The 19,920-nt window shown below is 46.2% G+C and overlaps 2 protein-coding genes across 4 annotated transcripts; one reads left to right on the forward strand and one right to left on the reverse strand.

Moving 5' to 3' along the window:
• Positions 1-122: 122 nt before the first annotated feature.
• fam118b (family with sequence similarity 118 member B) lies at positions 123-7,634 on the forward strand. Of its 3 annotated transcripts, none has more exons than XM_011482956.3 (9): positions 123-240; positions 418-533; positions 630-678; positions 1,058-1,146; positions 1,267-1,519; positions 5,088-5,315; positions 5,853-5,981; positions 6,055-6,352; positions 7,494-7,634. In XM_011482956.3, the coding sequence occupies exons 4-9, from the start codon at positions 1,064-1,066 to the stop codon at positions 7,562-7,564; spliced, it is 1,062 nt and encodes a 353-aa protein (XP_011481258.2). In that variant the 5' UTR covers positions 123-240; positions 418-533; positions 630-678; positions 1,058-1,063; the 3' UTR covers positions 7,565-7,634. The 3 variants fall into 3 exon arrangements, with proteins under 3 accessions (XP_011481258.2, XP_011481256.2, XP_023817770.1); XM_011482954.3 differs by having other exon boundaries at positions 143-324; XM_023962002.1 differs by having other exon boundaries at positions 144-324; positions 418-678.
• A 477-nt stretch (positions 7,635-8,111) lies between these two features.
• srpra (SRP receptor alpha subunit) lies at positions 8,112-19,482 on the reverse strand. The gene is made up of 15 exons (XM_004075877.4): positions 19,356-19,482; positions 19,116-19,253; positions 18,803-18,886; positions 18,535-18,698; positions 16,834-16,994; positions 16,597-16,753; positions 14,095-14,242; positions 13,911-14,017; positions 13,703-13,824; positions 13,467-13,553; positions 12,534-12,706; positions 10,656-10,869; positions 10,391-10,554; positions 9,084-9,182; positions 8,112-8,994 (listed from the first exon to the last, which is right to left on the reverse strand). The coding sequence occupies exons 2-15, from the start codon at positions 19,236-19,238 to the stop codon at positions 8,866-8,868; spliced, it is 1,932 nt and encodes a 643-aa protein (XP_004075925.1). The 5' UTR covers positions 19,239-19,253; positions 19,356-19,482; the 3' UTR covers positions 8,112-8,865.
• Positions 19,483-19,920: the final 438 nt, after the last annotated feature.

The raw sequence follows: 19,920 nt of genomic DNA on the forward strand, positions 1-19,920 counted from the left end.
GAATGACTTTAGATCCAAATTGTTTTGGTTTATCTTGCTTGGGATCCTTAAAAACAAAACAGAATAATTTGATGTCCGCATCAGAGGCGATAGCCATCTGAATCCATGGCACCTGTAGAATGCAGAAGTTGTTCGTACGGTACGTGAAGGCATCACCACAAAACCCGGCGCACGCTCGTGCAGGCGGCGACTTCAACGGTTGGAAAACTTCACATTTCCAGTCGGACAGACGGACGGACGGTCAGTGTGGCGAGCGGCTGCGTGACCCGCCGCAGCAGAGACTGTCAAAGCGGCTGTGTCACGGGGAAAATAACGTTTTTTCAGGTTTAAATTGATGAACCGACTGACTGATAACCGAGTTGGTGTTGTTGCTCTGTGTTTCCACGGCCTGAGGCGGTTTATTCTACTACTTTCTAGTGTTTGCATCCGAGTCTTGGACAGAAAAGGAGTTTGCTAGCTTAACGCTAGCTCGCGGGGACTGAGCGGAGCCTCGTCGGTCCGTCTTCGGCGACCCATTGACGGTCACTTCAAAGGTAGCTCCAACATCATCCAAAATAAAATAAAAATACTGAAGCCTCTGCGGTCCAACTTCTTCGTTCTTACGGAGAGAAAATTCCACTTTCACGAAGAGGAAATCCTGCCCAGACGACCTGAACACTGGCCGTTACCTGTCTACAGGTGAGTAACTAACCGTGTGGATGGGAAAGTAACCTTTAAACACTTGTATTGCTGTTTCTGATGGCCACACAAGCAGGAATGGTCCAGTAACTAAGTGGGTTCCAAAAAGAGACTTTTCAGTTTAATTAAAGGTCATATAAATGCTGTTTTGAACTTTTGCATTATTTATGTTCATGGCAGACTTGTGGTTTTAGCAGAATACATCCGCTGATTTATTAGTAACCGTTTAATTCCTTTTAGATTTGATGAAGACATTGATTGTTTCTTCCTGTCAGATTAAAGGGTTGGAGCTTTGGGCCTCCTAGAGCCGACAGGTGCTTGTGGGCCCTCAGACGGACTGAGGTGTTTAACATGCAAACTGCTCTCCATTGTCTCCCAGAGCTGAATGGCCTCCGCCGTGGGAGTGAAAACCGAGAAGCGACCTGCAGCTGATTCCCAGGATGCAGATTCAAATGCCAAGAAGCCCAGGTAAGCACCTGTGCAGCCGCCAGGCCGCCAGCTGTGTTCACTGGACCAAAGTTGTGCTTTTTCGGGGGATGTTTTACTGTGGGAGGAATCTGGGTCGCTCTATCTCCGCCTGCTCCTCAGGAAGCTGCTCCCCAGCCTGAAGACCAAGCGCGCCCCCGAGCTTGTCCTGGTGATCGGCACGGGGGTGAGCTCGGCGGTGGCTCCCCAGGTCCCAGCGCTCCGCTCCTGGAAGGGCCTCATCCAGGCCTTGCTCGACGCCGCCAATGACTTCGATCTGCTGGAGGAAGAGGAAAGCCGCAGATTCCAGAAGCACATGCAAGAAGACAAGAATTTGGTGCATGTGGCGCATGACCTCATTCAGAAACTTTCCCCGGTGAGACACTTTGATTCTGCCCCCACCTCCTTCCTAAACCCCTCCATGTGTTAGACGCTGGCTATTTCCCTACCAGGTATTTGGTCTTCTAAATTAAAATCCCTGTAAATGCATATTCATCTACAATTTGCACAGAAAATCCTTTAAATTCAGGGATTCATTTCAGTGAGAAAAACAACTGAAACTTTCCTGTTGGGTTTTCCAGTAAACATATTGCTCTGAAGTGACTAAATGTTTAAATTGTACAAATTTATGGTCGTATAACAGAGGAAAGATACATCATTGTTTAGTATAAAAAGTAAAATATGATTTGGATATAAGAGTATTTTGTAAAACCAGACTAGAAGACCCATTAGCTAAAAACAAAACAGCTGTTTTGTCTAGAGACTATTTGGCTCTGATTTGTGGGTGGCACTGTTGGCGTGGGGCAGCCTGCTCCCCTTGCTGGTACTGAGAGCTCTCTGTTTACAGTCTCTCCCACTAGTTTGCAGCCTCTCCCGCCCTGTTCACCCTGCCCACAGCAACACGTGTTCAAGCGTCCGCTTCCAATCAGGTCTATGTAAACCCGCTTTTCGGGGTTTTTTGCATGCAAAACTCTTGCGTTCCCGCGTGGCCCCGCACGCTTTTACAACCGCCCGTACCTACAAATGCGCTGCCATTGAACGCGTGTTTCCAGCTAAACCAGGTCGAACTGTGACCAATCAGGGACAGGGATTTGGTTGTGACGCCTGGATGACGAGCGTCAACTCAGACCCGGTGACGAGCCTGACGACATCTGCGTTTGTTTCTCAGATAAAGATCAACCAAGGCCACTCTCCTGACATGACGGTGAACCACAGTCGCCATTGCAAGGACGCGAGCAATGAACCCAACCGTTTCTGTTTCCTGCTCAATTTGCCAGATGTGCACCGCTTTGACATTTCGCACCAACCCGTATCCCTTTCCAACTGTTGGTGACGGACAAACCCCTAGTAAACAGGAGAAAAAGGAAGAAGCCCCTTCCTGCTTGTCCAGTGTGAACACCATGGGCGTTCTTGAACGCACATCAAATGCCTGGTGTGTACGTAGCTTAACATTACCGGGGCAACAAAAATGGCGAGCAATATTGTAACAATCCATCCGTACAGTTCTGATCCTGATTGCAGCTGAGACGAGGAAAACAAAGCCGTTCATGAATCTGTTCATCTACCAGTGCAGGCATCAGAATGGAGGGGAGCAGGCTCCCACTGACCCACCCAGCACATTTCTACCTCACATATATATTTCTAACGCTTTACATGTCCTCCATCATCAGAAAAATGCCACATGAACATGTTAAAAACACCCAAACTCCTCACAGTGTCTCTTTAAAAGTTTAGTTTGGAGCCAAACTAGAAAGAATGACCATAACCTGAATAAAAAGCTGAGAGCTGCAGTCAGACATGTTTAAAATGCAGTCGCAGCTGCACGCTCCAGCAAAGGAAGCATCATCACTTCTGCTTGCATCTATCAGGTGCCTCTTTTAAAACTGGTTCCTGCCGCTTCCGTAACTCATGCCTAAAAACGCAGAACTTGAAGTCAACTGAATTTGTGAGCGCTTAGCGTAACACCGAGTGCAGATGCAGCTCTGTTAAAGCCGCAGACGTGGACCCCCAACAGCAGCTGCATTGCTGCATAAACCATCAGTATTTGGATGGAATTCTCCGTCGCTGCTGCGAATCAGCCGGACTGAGTGGGACGTGGAGTCTGTTTGCATTAATTTATGACAGCAGCAGCACTCTGCAGAACCAGTTTGGTCTGGAGCAGGCAGGGCTGGCAGATGGGAGTCTTAATACCATTTGCCTCCTGTGTTAGTCATGTCTCGTCGCACCTTTGACATCGATAAAACGGGCTTTGTTTTAGCCCTCAGCCGGTCATAACAAAGGGAACAAACAGCGCTTTTATGGCTTTGTCCGACGTGTTTATTTCAGTCCACAGTCGTGCAGACACCAGCCCACTCCCACTGGCCACAGACACAAAAAAACACAGAGTGACTGGGGACGGGCACCCCCGCTGCTTGACCCCAGAGTTTTCCATTCAGTAATTAAGATACAGCAGTCAATCTGAGGACTCGGTCCCTTTCATTTAGAAAATCTACATGCTTGCTTAGTTATCAACTGCTTTAAGGTGGATTTCTAGAATAGGGGGGTTGTGTTGCACTGCAATAATTACCAAATCCCCCCTACTTTACCCTAATTGTGTCTCCTGTGTCGCCCCAGAGCGGCAACTGCTCTGCTGAGGAGAGTTTAACCCATTTTCAGGGATTTCTGCTTCAGCGGGCTTACTGCCGTCTGTAAAATGAAGTGCAGTCAAAGTAATCTGACATGAAAACCCAAACTGCAACCCCCCAGCACACACACACACACGCACACAAATCCTGTCACGTTTTCAAACCTGGCAACAGCAAGTCACATCTCTGCTGATCGATCTCTGCTCTCTGAGGCTCGGAGAAAGATTCCTGTCGTCCGACTCTGACGTGATGAAGATGAAATCTGAAGTTAAATGCATTTCTTTATTCTTTATTAAAAAAACAATTTATTTAGGCAGATCACTTTAACAGTGATCTGCCTAAATAAATACAGCCAGCAGGAGTTTGACGGATTTAAAAAAACAAACACTTTCAAGCTTAGAAGGAGAATGTAAAGGCCGGGTTTCTCTTGGCTTCTTAAATCAGCTGTTACATAAGTCTTAAGACCGGACAAGGACGAGGTGATCGCCATAGAAACGAGATGTGAATAACGATCAGCTTCCTGTGGAAAGGCCTCCCGCCGCTGAGCCCATTAGAGCAGTAATCTGTGGAGTACAGTAGAGCGTTTGCTAGAATTGGGGATCACCTTGGTCACTGCATTTTTTGTCTCCTGCTATTCTTAGCTACTGTTTGTTTTTCTTTACGACACGCTCTGCCAGGTGAGGATGAGATTTAAACTGCAGCCTGTAATCTGTTAGCAGAGGACAGGATCACAAAGGGTAATGGAGTGTTGGATGCAGCAGGCCTGCAGAGGTTGACGGATAACTTCCTGTCCGACCTAAGACCCTCGTTAAAGACCAGCTCTGATGCAAATGCTGGTTTTCACCTCTTCTTGGACGGACATGTATGAAGAAAAGAAAGCTTAAAATAGCATTTTTTATTCAAATGGTGGTGAATCAGGAGAACGTAGGAAACATGCTAGGCGGGCTTCAAGATCCATTCTGATGCCTCCACTTATAGACGAATAGATCCATGAACGTTTGTTTTTCTCGTCCGAACTGGAATCTGGATCAGAACTGCTCGCCATTTTTGTTGCATCGCTAAAGTTAGCATGGGGGTGCGAGGAACTGTAGGCTGGTGGTAGGAAACGGAGAGCTCTGTTATGGATGACGCTCAACAGAAACAATGTCTACCACTGGAAAAGCTTTTACAATAGCTCACTAGACGACTGGCGTGGATGTTTGAGTCTGAATTCCTGTCCAGAGTAGTCAGGAAAAGGTTTTGTTGATCATTGTGAGGCTTTTTGCACTAACCTAAGAAGTGTAAACTGAAAGGATTTGTTTCTCCCGCTATGGCGTCCAGAGGACGGGAAATGTGCGCTCCACCTTTTTCAAAGACTGCCTCTACGAGGTCTTTGACGACCTGGAGTGCAAGATGGAGCACGCCGGAAAGCATCTGCTGCGCTCCGTGCTGCAGCTGATGGAGAGCGGCGCGCTCGTCCTCACCACCAACTTCGACAACCTGCTGGAGATCTACGCGGCCCACCAGGACACCAAACTGGAGTCCCTGGACCTGACGGATGAGAAGAAGGTAGGCGCGCCAGCATGAATGAGCATTGATCGATACTCCCAGCTGCATCACGCGCTGTCAGCTCTTTATCCTCCAAGCAGATGCAAAGGTCACCACAATATGTGCTGATGTGAGCTTTTGTGTCTTTTTCCCATTTGTTGTTTTAAAATGTTGTCTTTTTATGTCTAAACTAGATCAAAATGTCTTTAATGGAGACAACGAATGCCTGTCCGTCTGTGAAAAAGCCCTTTTCTTATTATCATTATCTTAGTCAGACAGCTGAGTGAAGGCCAAAGGTCAAACTCTGATGTTGGAGGGGAGAGCCTGAACAGTCGTTAGTTTTCACACGCTGCTCATGTTTAAATCTGTGCTCCTCTGATGTAAGACTTACCTTCTGAAAAGATCCCATTTGTGAGAAACCGCCGGGCGCTCTGCCCCTCAGTCCTGGTATTTATGCCCCGTCTCCATCAGAGCTATTATCCGCTAGTCGCCGTCCAGCCAGAACCGGCTTCAGTGCAGTGGAGTGTTCAGCTGGCGTGTGTGCTTTTGTGTGTCTAGGTGTTGGAGTGGGCTCAGGAAAAGCGGAGGCTGAGTGTTCTGCACATTCACGGTGTTTACACAAACCCCAGTGGGATCGTCCTGCACCCTGCGGGATACCAGAACGTCCTGAGGAACACTGAAGTCATGGTGAGCGCCGACGGGGTTCTGCACGCAAACGCCTCCCGCTCCCATCGTCACCCATGACGCCTGTCCCCCACAGCGCGAGATCCAAAAGCTGTACGAGACCAAGTCCTTCGTGTTCCTGGGCTGCGGGCGCACGGTGGACGACACCACCTTCCAGGCTCTGTTCCTGGAGGCGGTCAAGCACAAGTCGGACCTGGAGCACTTCATGCTGGTGCGGCGGGAAGATGTGGGGGAGTTCAAGAAGCTGCGCGACAACATGCTGGACAAGGGCATCAAGGTCATCTCCTATGGAGACGAGTATGCTGACCTGCCGGAGTACTTTGAGAGGCTGGCCAACGAGATCTGCAACCGAGACGTGTCCACCAACGGCTGGGGTGAGGACCACCAAAGAGCGGCACATCGCTTCAGTCCACAGAAGTCTGCCGATGTCCATATGACATACACACATCTACATGACACAATCTGAATGCTCATTCAAATGAGCAAAGTTTAGCCTGACCGGGCTGCATGATGGGAGCAAAACATGCAGTGTCCAACATTAATGATCAATGTAACCATGACGAAAACAGAGAACAATAATGCATCGTTTCCATTTCACCCCAACAGTTTTATTGAAAGAAAAGTTGACATAAGTTGAAGCCCCACCCCCGATCATCTCTGGTGGTCTTTTCATTACGATGATGCTGTTTTCAGCCAAAATCTAAAGACCTAGTTTCTGAGTCTCTGAGTTGTGTTCCAGCAAAAGTAACCCTCCGCTTATATCCCATCAGCCCTTTTGTTTACACTCCCTCCCACTAGCTTACTGGGAATGAGGCGGAGCAGCAAGGCTTTGCTCCGCCCATTTAAGTTGCTGCATCACAACTTTTTCAAACGGCCTTTTTTACCTGCTCCTGACTCACCATGCTGTGAATGAAGACATCACAGAAATGTAATTTTAATCCATAATTATTTCATAAATGTCCTCCATCAAGAGAGAAATGCAACAACGTTAAAAACCACCAAAAAACGCCATTTTCACTGAAACGATTGTCCAAACAAGCCACGTCTACGCAGCAGGCAGGCCTCATCTAACAGCACCTGATTGGTCAAATACTTCAAGCTGCCATGAGACGCTTTTTGCACATGGATGAACATGTAACCCTTGTGCTATCCAAGGCACTTTAACATTGGGAGTTGGGTCATCTAGACCCACTAGACAGTGCTCTGAACCTTTTTTCTTCAATGATTTGTGATCTTCACTGGTGTCCATGGATTACATGAAATCTTTCCACCTTTATCCACCTTTGTCATGGTAGGGAGAACACGTCAATGTGAGGGGGGGGTCATCTAAGATAACACAAGGGTTAACAACAAATGTTAGCTTTACAATGAAGCCTTTATTGAAATGACTCAATGTTTAAAATTCTTCCTAGTTTTGCTAGATTTTCTGTTTTCATTCATCTTCAAATGAAAGAACCCACCTCTGCTGGGTTGTCAGAGTTCTGCATGTTTGACTGTTTGTCCTCTTCCTCCCAGGCTCTCCGTCCCAAAACGCAGAGGAACAGCAGAACGGCTTCAACTCTCAGAAAAACCTGCTGCAAGGCTAGAGTGGAAGAACGTCAAAGTCTGTAGAAACGACCCTGAAACCAAAGCTTAGTAAAACCTGAACTGCTGCTGCCTGGTTTTCAGACGTTTCTTCTCTGCTTCTCCTGTTTAGAGGGGATTCCTCTGCACACATGAAATGAACGGAGGCCTAAAAACCTTCCTTGTGTCTCCTAAAGGAAGCTGCAGGACTTCCTAAACCTCCCCGCCACATTTCAGTGCTACAACATGAATGTTACGACACTTCGGTTTGTTCTAAACAGATTTACAAGTAGCTTTATTTTCTGGTTCTTCTAAAGCAGAAAGAGTTTGTAGAGCCAGACTCAGGCGTTCCTTTTAAAAGCAGCTGCATGTTCTGTAGCTCTGAACTGACAGCAGGCTGAGAAAGCCGCTCATGTTCCTGGAAGTCCAATGTCACCAGCTTGCCACTCCTCCAATGAAAAGCTTTTTTTATATTTGTGGTGCATTTCTGGTATTTATATTTTCAAAATAAAAGCTTTTGGTATCCCATCTGTCCTCTTATTTCTGATGGGACAGTGACCGAACATCCACTTGACTCAGCATTTAGCAGCTTTATTAGGAAATGCTTACATTCTCATAAATTAGGTCAGATTTTCAGTACAACTCTCGTCTTTCTTATTGCACTAAATCAACTTAAAGGGGGCATGAATATATAGATTTCTTAGACTTGTATTCTTATAATTGAATAAATGAAAGAAACATCCTAAATCTATGGATATTTGGACAAAAATACTGTCTTTTCTAACAGAAATAAATCCATCTGCCTTCCGTGAAGCTGCAGACGAAGCCTTTCCAGTTCTCATCTTAAAAAATAAAAAGAAGAGCTTATCTGCATCTTCCAACCAAATGCCCAACCGCAGCGGTTTGTGACCAGAGCTGCCATGTTCTTATTGGATGTGAGTGAAGGCGATGAGGCACTGCGGTCGCTCAGGTCTGTACCACATCAGCATGAAGAGGAACAAACCCAGACAAAAAAGGAAAAGTCTTTACTGTGAGAGCCGGTAAGAGACAGACGGATGAGACTTCACCCAGACTCATCTGAGGTTCCTTTGTTTTTTTCTTTTTTCATTTGGCCCAAATTATGTATCCATGAAAAGAAGAGGCTCCTCTGGATTAGCTGGACGTGTCCATCAGCTGTCCCGTACTGGCAGAATTCAATCCCGTGTGGTTTGATTTGGCAGATTTTAACCAGAGAAAAGGTAGAACAGGAGGAGAAGACGGGAGACTAACACGGACGACTGGCTTCGGAGCGGCGGTAATGAGCCAGCAGAGTGCGCCGCCGCTCTTAAGCCTTCATGAGAGCGCCGACCACGGCCCGGGCGTTGAGGCTGCGCAGGTCGTTGTAGGTCTGCCCGGTGCCCACGAACACGATGGGCTGGCCTGTGATGTAAGTCATGGAGATGGCGGCGCCGACCTGCGAGGGCAAACACCGGAGCCGTCAGCTTTCCAGCCCCCGCGACATCATGAGCGGAGGACACGCCGCACACACTGAACGGGGTTTACCTTGTCATCAATAGTGTCGAACTTGGTCAGCACGATGCCATCAATCAGACGAGGCTTTTCTGACATGGAGTGGTCGGCTAAAGCCTGGTTGAACTTAACCTGTGGAGACGAGGAGCCAGAGATAAACCAGTCAGAGAACATCAGGACAGACTTGAAATGTCTTTGCAGCTTAACACGGTTAAGATAGTCCTGCAACTGTGTGAACATGAGGCTGATGGAGCAATGCTGCCCTCTGCTGGACAGTTCAGTCTTCTCAATGCATCTAAACTGCCTGTGGTCAAACAGCGTTCCTCTCACTGAAGACCTTCTAACATACAAGAAAAAGAGCTTCAGTTAAAGTTACTACAACCAAAATAATGGTATGAAAAAAATGATCAAATGTTCATATTTTAGACTAACAACAACTTTGTGTTGTTCCAATCTGAAATTCCTCAGACAGGACTAAACTCATCAGCCTAATCAGAAACACACGTCGGACCTTTAAACATGGCTTTAACTAGACCCCATAATGCAGCAGCTGCAGAATTTGTCGTCCTCTAAATGGAGCTAAAGCGGAGTAACGAGGGCTGCTGGTCTGAAACCAACGTTTAACGGTTAATATGAAAGTTAAAGACCCACTCTGATCATCTTCTGAACATAAATGATGATTAAGCTGTTAGAGGCGGGGCGGAGCGTCTGTCAGCTGTTAGACATTCAATAACGAGGAAATCGATCAGTTTATTTAGGGACGGGAAGAGAAGATTTTTCTAGAACACCGAGCACCAGCGTCTTCTAAAAACTGCGGAAACTCTGCGGTTCACTGTCAAAGTCCCGCCCGCCGGCCTTGCAGAAGGCGAGCGGTTCAAATACTGTGAGACACGCCTCCACCTGTGAGCAGATTCCTCTGGAAGAGGACATCGGAAATCCAGCCGGATCAAAATTTACTCCAAAACATTCCACTGACAAGAAGGAAAACATGCAGAGAACAGTCAGGAGACGGATTCCGGCTTTTCCTGAAGCCACACGTCCAGCCTGAAGCACAGACACCGCCTGTATGACATCATGAGAAAGGTCACGGCATGGCGGAGTGAACAGAAACGGTTCATTTATGAGGCTTGAACTTTCTGTTTTTTGTATGAATTTAAGTCTAGTGTGTGAGCGCAGCATGAGTCTGTGTGCTGCGGAAAATGATTCCAGATGAGCTAGAAGTCTTTTCAGTGAAAATAAAGGGGAAACAGAGATTTAGGTCCCGGCTTCAGACGGTAGATCTGTTTTGGTGGCATGAGGTCATCCGGTCAGGTGATTGTGAGCTCCTATGATTCTCTTACCAGCTGGTCAACTGCTTCATTGCCCACCAGAGCCTCCCCCACAAACAGCACCAGGTCAGGCATGTTGACTGCGATGAGTTTGGCCAGGGCCGTCATCAGGGGGGCGTTGTCCTGCATCCTCCCCGCAGTGTCCACCAGCACCACGTCAAACGCCTGGTTGCGAGCTAAAGGAACCAAACGCAGCTCGTTGGCGTGCAACCAGGGAAGCAGTGGATGCAGAGTCGGCGTGCGTTCGAGCGGGTCCCTCGGGGGGGAGGGGCTTTACCGTAAGCGATGGCCTCCATGGCGATCCCGGCTGCATCCTTCCCGTAGCCCTTCTCGTACAGCTGAACGACGGGCTGTCCTCCGTGCTTCTCCGGCGGGTGCAGAGCGTTCAGGCGGCGCTGATGAGTGCGCAGCTGCTCCACCGCCCCCGCACGAAAGGTGTCGCAGGCGGCGATCAGCACGGTGAAACCGTTCTCGATCAGCCAGTAGGAAATCTGAAGCGGGACAGAAACGTCACAGAGTCACAGTTCGCACCCTAGATCAGTGGTCCCCAACCACTGCGGCCCGGTCGTTTGGTACCGGGCCGCACAGACAGAAAAAATAACTTACATAACTTCAGTTTTATTTATTTTGGAATCTGAAAGATGTTTTATTTTGAAAAATTGCCCGATTCTCTGTTCCATCCGTCTATGGCTACGTTCACACTCCAGGCTGAAACGACCCAATTCCGATTTTTTTGCCCCTATGCGACCCAATTCCGATCTTTTCATGACAGTCTGAACGACACAGATCCGATCTTTTCAATTGCGACCCAGGCTACTTGGGTTTGCCGTCCTGATTCCGAAACGTATCCGATCTTTTCAATTGCAACCGCCGTCTGACCGGCCAGGCGGCTTGATTCCGAACCGTACGTCATCGATACGCAACAAACGTCATCATTCTGCGTTGAAGTAGGCGGGAACGAGAACATAAACAACCATGGCAGACGATGCTGCTGAGACCAGTCAGTGGAAGGGAAGCGATGTGACAGCTCTATTCAGGCCAAACTCCAGGGCTTTTATCGCAACCGGGCGATTTTTGAAAAAAATTCCAGCTTAATGGCCGAGCGTGGTGTTGAACATTTCCCGCAATGACTTTTTTTTTTTTTTCTCCCCTTTCCGACCGTGGTCAGAAGCGCGGGGGACCCAAGGCGGATCCTCCTCCTCCTCCCTGTTCTGATCCTTAGATTCTCCAGGATTCTCTAGAGCGGGTTAATAAAGAATCAATAGCATTTATTCTGGGGGCAACCTTCTATTACCGTTCTCCTTCCTCCGTAACACACAACATGAAGGCGCGCCCACACTGCCCCCCCACCCCCATTCTCCACCGCTGCACGCGCTCCTCTGTCTGTACTGCGCGCGCGGCCCAAACACATCCTCATTCTACTACAGTGGGTACAAACGATTTGCAAAAGATCTCCACTGTTGACATCCATTGTTCACGTTGGCTCCGCAAACAACGAGTGACGTCGTTCACCGTTGAGTACTCTTCAGCGCATGCGGGTCAGTTTTGGGTCGTGTCACGGTCACACTGGAGACCACAAAAGTTCGGATTTACTTCGAAATGTGAACGGTCTAGCAAACAATTCGGATTTTTTCAAAAAATCCGAATTGAGCATTAAGCCCTGCAGTGTGAACGTAGCCTATGTTACTCTTGACGCTGGCCAAGGTGCTCTTTTCAGTCACATGACAGGTTACCGCCAAAATAAAACCCAGGAGCTGGCAAAATGAATAAAAAACAAACGACTTTGGAAAGTTTCTTTGCCAAGGGGAAAAAGGCCCAGCCAGGAGACAGAAGAGCAGCCTTTGACTCCCCAAAAAAAGAAAGCTACATTTAATAGACAGCACTTCTTTGTTGCACCATGAGTGTGAGAAGGGGAGAGGATGATGAGACCTGTGCGATGTACAATGTTATGCATGTCAAAATAAAAGCTCAGGGTTCGTCTTGTCATGACTTTGTTCCTCCTTCATCGTAGCGTAGCGACAATTATCATCAGTCTACAATCTCAAGACCGGTCCGTAAAAACTGTGTGTGACGTCATACCGGTCCGTGGCGTTAGAAAAGGTTGGGAACCTAGAGCCTTGACGTGCCGCCCATCATGCGTCGAGTCCAAACCCACCTTTGCCAGGTTGGTGGACTTTCCCACTCCGTTGACTCCACAAAAAGTGATGACAAAAGGCCGGCGCTGGCTCTGCGCCTCCATCACGTCTCTCAAAATGTCCACTCGCCGCTTGGGCTGCAGGATCTGCACCAGCGAGTCCTGCAGGGCCTGCTTCACCGTTGAGGCCACCGCTACACACACACACACACACACACACTTTAATTAGGTGATTACAGATCAATCATTACAGGGTTCCTCTTACTATATTGCAGAACTTTTTAATCAAATGTTTGTTTTCTTTAACAGTGCACTGTGTTCTCCGTCCTGATTGGCTGTTGCCTTGTTAATCACAGGAACTGTACAGAATGTCTTCACCAGATCTACAACAACCTTCCACTGCCATCACACCTTTGGTTTCATTCCGTCATCCTGGACTCTGAAGGTTTGAGCTTTCAGAGTTTCAACGAGAGAGAAACGTGTGAAAATGTTCCCGTCAGAGTTTTCCAGCCTGAAATCCTCTAGGATTCTAGTTTTTAGGACATAACTCCTAAACACAATAAGCAAAGGACTACAGAAGATGCATCTGTGTTTGTCACAATCTAAGGAAAATGTTTAAGTTGATGTCAATGATTCTTTCTGTGAAGCAGAAACCCTCAAAAACCCAAGAAATGTTTTTGTTTTTTTAAGTTTCGATGTAAAAATTAGGATTAGCAATTTTTAATCAATCCCAAAATAAAAAGTTGAAAATATAATAAATGGGAAAAAGCTGTTAAAGCTGGCTATGTAGCTGGAGTTCATAAACAGGTAGAGGTATAATAGAATGGTCTTACCTTACACTAAAAGTCAAAACATCCTTCAATTTGTCCTGAATATTTACATTTGAATTTAAAAAAGTGTGAAATGACACTTGATGTTGAGGAAAATGAACAGAAACCTGCAGTGGGAACTCACTGGTGAACGTGCCCATCACTTTGCCCTCCAGTTTCTTGGCAACAGAGTCGCACAGCTGGGAGGCAATTTCGGCCGCGACATTCTTTGCTGTGAAGTCACAAAAGCAAAACGACTTTATTGACACCTGTGTGTGTGTGGGTGGGGGTGGGTGTGTGTGTGTGTGTGTGTGTGTGTGTGTGTGTGTGTGTGTCCGCCTCCACGCCGGGCAGAGCTGGCGCCGTGAGAGGAAAACGCACCGATGAGATGCTCCTTCATCTTCTCCAGCACCGGCTCCATGTCCTCCTGAGACAAACTCTTGGAGCCCACCAAGCCCTTCAGCATCCCAAACATTCCCCCAAAGCCGCCGCCCTTTTTGGAGCTGGGGGGGAGGGGCAGACAAACCGGATGCTTGTTAGCATAAAAGCTGAAACCTGGCATACATAGACAATCAAAGACTGGGAATACCTTGGTTTGCTTGCTTCGTTGACCACTACCTCCTCCACCTCTTCTTCCTCGCTGGACTCATAGTCCACAGGAAGCAGGTCTCCCTTCATGGAACTTTGCTGAATTCCCTGGAATAACAAACACAACGGTTCTTTTGGAACAGTAAAGGAGCTACCTGTTCTGTGGAGGTGAAGCGAGGTCCCACCAGGTCATTGTGTGCATCCAGGTCCTTGTCGTTAACCCCAGGAGAATCTCCGTTCTTGGCGCTGTAGTCCAGCTCCTTAGTGTTTGTGCCGCCGTTGTCCCAAACCCGTTTGGTTTTCCCCCTCGGCTTCTGAGGCTTTGGGGACTTACTGTGGACGTCATAAAAGGACAGAGGAAGAGCTGCAGTCAGTAACGACGGAAACGGCGTTTCCTGCATGCATGAACAGACGGAGAACTGAAACTTCTTCTCCTTTTTAAATAACTGATGACCTCATGCAGTTAATTCAGCATCTTTGTCCTCCTCCATGAAAGTTCTGCTTTTCTCACCATCTACCGCTCCGACCATCGAGCCTTTTCTGTTGGAACACCCTCCTAAAATAGCCAGAATCTCTCCTCAAGTCATTTTCCTCATCCAGATCCCAACTCTGTTCATTCTGGGCGCTATTCCCATCTATGCAACTTCAATCAACTCTTTCACATCCCCATCCTGCATGAGTATTGGTCCATGCAATGGACTGTATAAGGGGACTGGGCTGAGTGACCCCGCCCCCCTGGCGTCCAAACAGGAAGTACCTGCTGGTTCCAAGAAGCCAAAATCCCATTTCTATAGAGAAATAAACAGCTGTTAGTCAGTCAGTATAACCATTCTTGTTCCAATTCCATTTTGTTTACATGTTCTTGGTAAATCTTTATTTAATGACACATCAAATGCCTCAATAAAAATATGTGGTGCCTTCTGGCCCCCATTTGAAGCATTTTAAAAGACAGATTTTCAAGTGAGGTGGACATCCAACGAGCTCACTCCTGATTGGTGAGAGTGGTTGCCATAGAAACGATGACTCAGACCGACTCGGAACCAATGACTGCTTACTGACGATTTCTGGTTCCAACACGGCGACGGCTGCATTGTGAAAAAAGGGGGCCTGAATTGACCTCATTTGGTTGAAGCTGGAAGATGACATCACACTCAGTCCAGTCCTCATATCCAGTCCCTGGTCCACACGTGACCCCATGTGACCTTCTGCCATGACCGTTATAATTCCCTCCCGTTGCAACGTCTGTCCTTCAGAAACCCGACTATCGGGATCAGAGTTTTTCAAAAAATAGATGTTAAAATTCAAAACTTAAAACTGTTTTAAACTTGAAAGTATTCATTGTAAACATGAAAAAAATGACGGAACATTTAAAATAAATAAATAAATGTGAGGAAATACTGAAGACTTGAAAAGGAAGGAAAACACCTAAACCTGTTGGCAAATGAAAAACCATGGATTTGGAACAGCTGCTGTTTTGTATCTTCACTTGTTTGTTTTCCGTTTCTCTCCCTCTTCCCCCTCAATGTACAGTTTCAAGTCAGACTTTTGGCTTTGGGGGGTTCAGCCCACCTTTACGAGGCGGTGGGACCGTGTGCCCGCTGGCTACAGGGGACACGGCTGACATTAGGTAACAGAGGTTCTGGTGATGTCATTTCAGCGTCTGTTGTCGGCGCTGCTGGTGTCATCGCTCCTCTGACGTGGCGTACAGCAGCCACAATGCTCCCCCAAATGCTGTATCGAGTTATCTTGTATCAAATTCCCGAGATCTTCCTCCGTCCGTTCTACAGTCGCCTCTTTCTCAGCGCGGTTGGGGGGGGCGGAGCCTAAACTCTGGAACGCCCTCCCTCCTCGTATCCTTAACACATTGACGTCACTTTACATATTCATGCTGAAAGCCCATCTGTCAGCACGTCGTCGTACAGCTGCTGTATGTTCAGTCTTATCTCTCGATATTTTTCAGCTTTATCTTGTGTGTTTTGACTGTCTTCTTTTTTTTTTTTGCTCTTTTTGACCTCATTTTCTCCGTTTGAAAAACAATTCCATTTATTTAACTATAATTATGAAGTCACGTGAGAAAGTTACATATAGATCAAGATTTAAATTTGTTTTTTTTAAAGCTTATTAATGCATTAACAGTGATTTTAAATGCATATGCTGCCAGAATAAAATGATTTATAGAAAATTGTCCAGAAAAGAACTAAATAATGGCAAAAAGTGAAAGGATTCAGAAAAAAAACCTGCTTATTATGTTCACATGGATTGAAATAAGTTAAAAGTAATTTCTAAACAGGAAATAACAGAGAAAAAGCAGCAAAAGGACAGAGTGGCGTGTGAATGTGCTGTTTTCTTTTTAGAAGGCAATAAAAGCTCATGTTGAAAGGAATGATAAATGAGACTTTTCATCTAAAGGGGAAGCTCCTGCTGAACCTTTATAAGTGTTGCTGCTGAAATGTTGATGGTTAGAGCTCTCACCTGCTTTGAAGAATTTACTATTCATTTTATAAAAGTACAAGACAAACTCATGTTAAAAAAACAGAAACAAGCAAATCTAAAGGTACAAGCATGAATCCCCTAAAGGACCGGATCCAAAATGAAATGAAGCTGAGGCGTGTGCTCAGAATGGAAATGTCTAAATAGTCAAACTATGCGGGAGGCTGGTGGAAATGAGGGGGGGGTTGTGTCATCACCTGGGTTTTTCAGTAGGTCCTGCTGTGTGTTTGCGGATGAATTCCTCCCTCTTCTTCTGTATGATCTCCTCCGGTGTCAAACCCTGGTTCCCGTTCTGAACCGCCTTTTGGGCCGGGGGGGAAGGTTTCTCCACTTTGGCTGGCTCGGGGGCAGGAGCTGGATTCAAAAGAGAGAAAAAAGGGTGTGTTAGAAGAAAAGAAAGAAGAAAAAAGCCAGTACTATGAAGTGAAACTTACGCTCTTTTTTGGAACTTTTACTCTTCTTGCCGCCCTGCTCCTTGCCTTTGTCTCCACCTTTCGTCTCAATCATGGACTTCACAGTTTTTTTGGATTTCTCAGACTCCTGAAAGGCCCGCATGTAGGTGGTGCTCCGAGTCCTGCTGGTCTCCTCCGCCTCCCTTGTGGTGAAGAGTTGAGGAAAGTTCAGTAGAAGATCCCAGCGGGATCCATCCTTCTGAGCTTTTATTGAGACAGGACGGTTTTAAAATGCTCCTTGAATTGCAACAATGGCTGCCGAAGGAAAAGTAAGTTTGACCGGAGGATTCCTGTTCTAAACGCTACAGGCTGATGGAAATGTTGCCTCGTGTAAAGAAGTGCAAAAGGAGATATTGGGGCATCTGTGATCATTATGTTAAAGTATATCATAAAAAGATTCCTCCAAGACTCAAACTAGTTAATCAGAGCAGATTCTTTGAGATAAAAGCTCCCCTTTCTACATACATTTGAGATTACATCTACTCTGTGGTGCGTTTGACTTTAAAATATTTTCCTGGACTCCGGTGTTTTGGAAACATAATGGATGAAAGGGAAGTGGCACAGGGAAAAGAAAGATGTGAGCATTTGTGGACTTTTCTGTGGAAGCAACACAACAGCTGGTAGATACGATGACGCCATTCTGAAACAAGTTGAACATGAAATGTGAAAAGATGGACAACAAAGACACAAAATGTGCACTGTTGTCTTTAAAAAAAAAAGAAAAAAAGATTGGAAATTAAAAATGTGGTAAGTTCGGGTTTCTTTCTATTCCAACGTGCTTTTTAGAGCAGAAAAGTTACTTCCATCACTCCAGTCCAATGCGTGGAAACACTATGAGTTCAACAAAGTCATGTGACCATACGGGATGTAGGCGGTCGTGGTGCAGCGGTAGGGGCGGACAACGGGTTCGATTCCCGCCTTGCCCACATGTGTCGTAGACAAGTAAACGCCATTTACAATTTAGAATGTTCTACTAATGCTCCCTTTGGATTCTTTGGATGTGGAAAAACAACAGTGGGCGGAACTTTAGGAAACTAAAACGTGAACGGATTGGACATTTATTCTTGGTCCTGTTCTATGTCCACGCCGGTAGGGCGGTCGACCCATGATCAGCCGCCACCAGTGTGTGAATGTGTGAGTGACTATAAAGCACTTTGGGCCTTGTAGGTAAAACAGCGCTATAAAAGTACACGCCATTTACCATTTGTTTACTTGTCTGTTTGTACGCATATTTAATTTACAATTGATTATCATAAGAAATCCAAGGAATATGGAAAACTTCCCTTTTACTCTTCAGTAGCAGGTATTTCTCTCTGAGTCACACTGGATGAAGATAAAGATGTTCTAGATCCTTTTTAGGTCAGTGAATCGCATCATTCAAAATGAACCATAATCGACTATTATTCGGATCAACAACCACAAATTATGATGACTTGAATCGTTATTGAACTGAGTCTTTACAGCCCTCCTGAGAACTACAGTTCCACCAGCGACAAAAACCAACTTATAGCTGGTTTAAATCTACAAGTGGACGTGTGGAACATTAATATCCATCCCTGTGCAGTTTCTTATTCATCCAGGTCACGTGATTGCAGGATTTCTGAGAATCTGCGGCGAACATCCGCCAAGTATCAGCCAGGGAATGAAACAGCTGAACTTGACCCACCAGACATTTATCTTTACCTTAAAATCCTCTGGAAGTCGTCCTCAAACTCAAAGCTGTTGTTGAGAAGCATCAGAGCTCCCTTCTGCACCAGCTCATTCTTGTAGCGATCCCGAAAACGAAGCTGAACATCATCTATAAACTTGTCCACATAAGTCAGCGTGAGGATATTTTGAAAACCCACCTGGAGAGAGAAAATAAACACAGATTGTTGGTTCATTCATGACTGTACAACACCTGCGTTTGGCCGCATTTCTCAGCATGTTCCTGTTTGAATCCGATACTTACCACAAAGATCAACTCAAATTCATTGTCCAGCTTGTATTTCAGACTTTGCCTCTCATGAGTGAAGGAGTTGCTCCCACTTCGCTCCTTCAAACATCATGAAAACACGCGTCAACCACAACCGAACACGTTCAGTCACTCTGGCAGACAATACAACAACTCCAACAGTTTGGCAATCCGCCCTCACCCAAAATTAGTGGTTTTGTTTACTAGCGTTACGCAATAAGCTAGCTAGCGCTAGCCTAGCATTAGCTTTCAGAGACTAAATAAACCAAAATGAGTACCTCTGACGGGAATAACCTGACGGGCCACTCACCTGGAGGATCACCGAGCGGATCAACGCGTTGACCGGCCCCGTGAAAGACTCTTTGACCCCGGCACCCTGAAAACACCACAACACTATCCCCCCTTTGCTGAAGATGGTGAAGAAATCCAGCATCTTGACACCACGTTTCTGGATTAAAAACACACAGACAAGAGGAGACAACGTTTGAAAAACCCGCCGTAGATAACGGTTCCCGCACGCAGCTGCCCTAGAATACCGGTCAAAACTTACCAGATAAAATAAGAAAACGAATAATAAATATCCCACGACACCGCACCACACGCCGGTGCAATAACTGTTTTGGACACGTCAGGAGCTACAGCCGGAAGTGACGCCTTTTTCCTGCTCCCTCCTTCCTCCACCAAATCACGCGCCTGCGCAGATTGAATAACCACAAAAGTAAACGAGGGAGTGTGGAGAATAAATAAATCTGTGCCTCAAAGAACCACGCGTTTCTCTAGGGCCACTTGATGGCTAATGGGGATATTGAACAAACAAACAAGCACATACTTATATATGTGTAATACAACAGATTTTTTGTATTTATTGTGTATATACCATTACATTATTCTTCTAAATTTGAAAACCCAAAGCCTCCTTAACATTGCCTTTTAGGAATGTCTAAGCAAATATTTAAAGATTTTGTGTATATTTAATTTGTTTATGGGTGAAAATTTTTCAAACAATGATGGCACAATGTTTAGTTTAGTGTTTGAAACCAACATTTTTGTACTATTATTTTATTTGGATCCATGGTTTCACTGTTCTTAAAAGGAGCCAAATCAATAAAGCAACT

The sequence above is a fragment of the Oryzias latipes genome, chromosome 13 (genome assembly GCF_002234675.1).
Source record: "Oryzias latipes chromosome 13, ASM223467v1".
NCBI lineage: Eukaryota > Metazoa > Chordata > Actinopteri > Beloniformes > Adrianichthyidae > Oryzias > Oryzias latipes.

Excerpts from the sequence above, each read along its gene's own strand:
- srpra (XM_004075877.4), bottom strand. The coding sequence starts at position 19,238 with ATGCTGGATTTCTTCACCATCTTCAGCAAAGGGGGGATAGTGTTGTGG. Across the intron at positions 10,555-10,655 it reads CATGGAGGCCATCGCTTACG|CTCGCAACCAGGCGTTTGAC; the intron begins GTAAAGCCCCTC and ends TGGTTCCTTTAG. Across the intron at positions 9,183-10,390 it reads ATGAAGCAGTTGACCAGCTG|GTTAAGTTCAACCAGGCTTT; the intron begins GTAAGAGAATCA and ends TCGTCTCCACAG.
- fam118b (XM_011482956.3), top strand. The coding sequence starts at position 1,064 with ATGGCCTCCGCCGTGGGAGTGAAAACCGAGAAGCGACCTGCAGCTGAT. Across the intron at positions 5,316-5,852 it reads ACCTGACGGATGAGAAGAAG|GTGTTGGAGTGGGCTCAGGA; the intron begins GTAGGCGCGCCA and ends TTGTGTGTCTAG. Across the intron at positions 5,982-6,054 it reads TGAGGAACACTGAAGTCATG|CGCGAGATCCAAAAGCTGTA; the intron begins GTGAGCGCCGAC and ends TGTCCCCCACAG.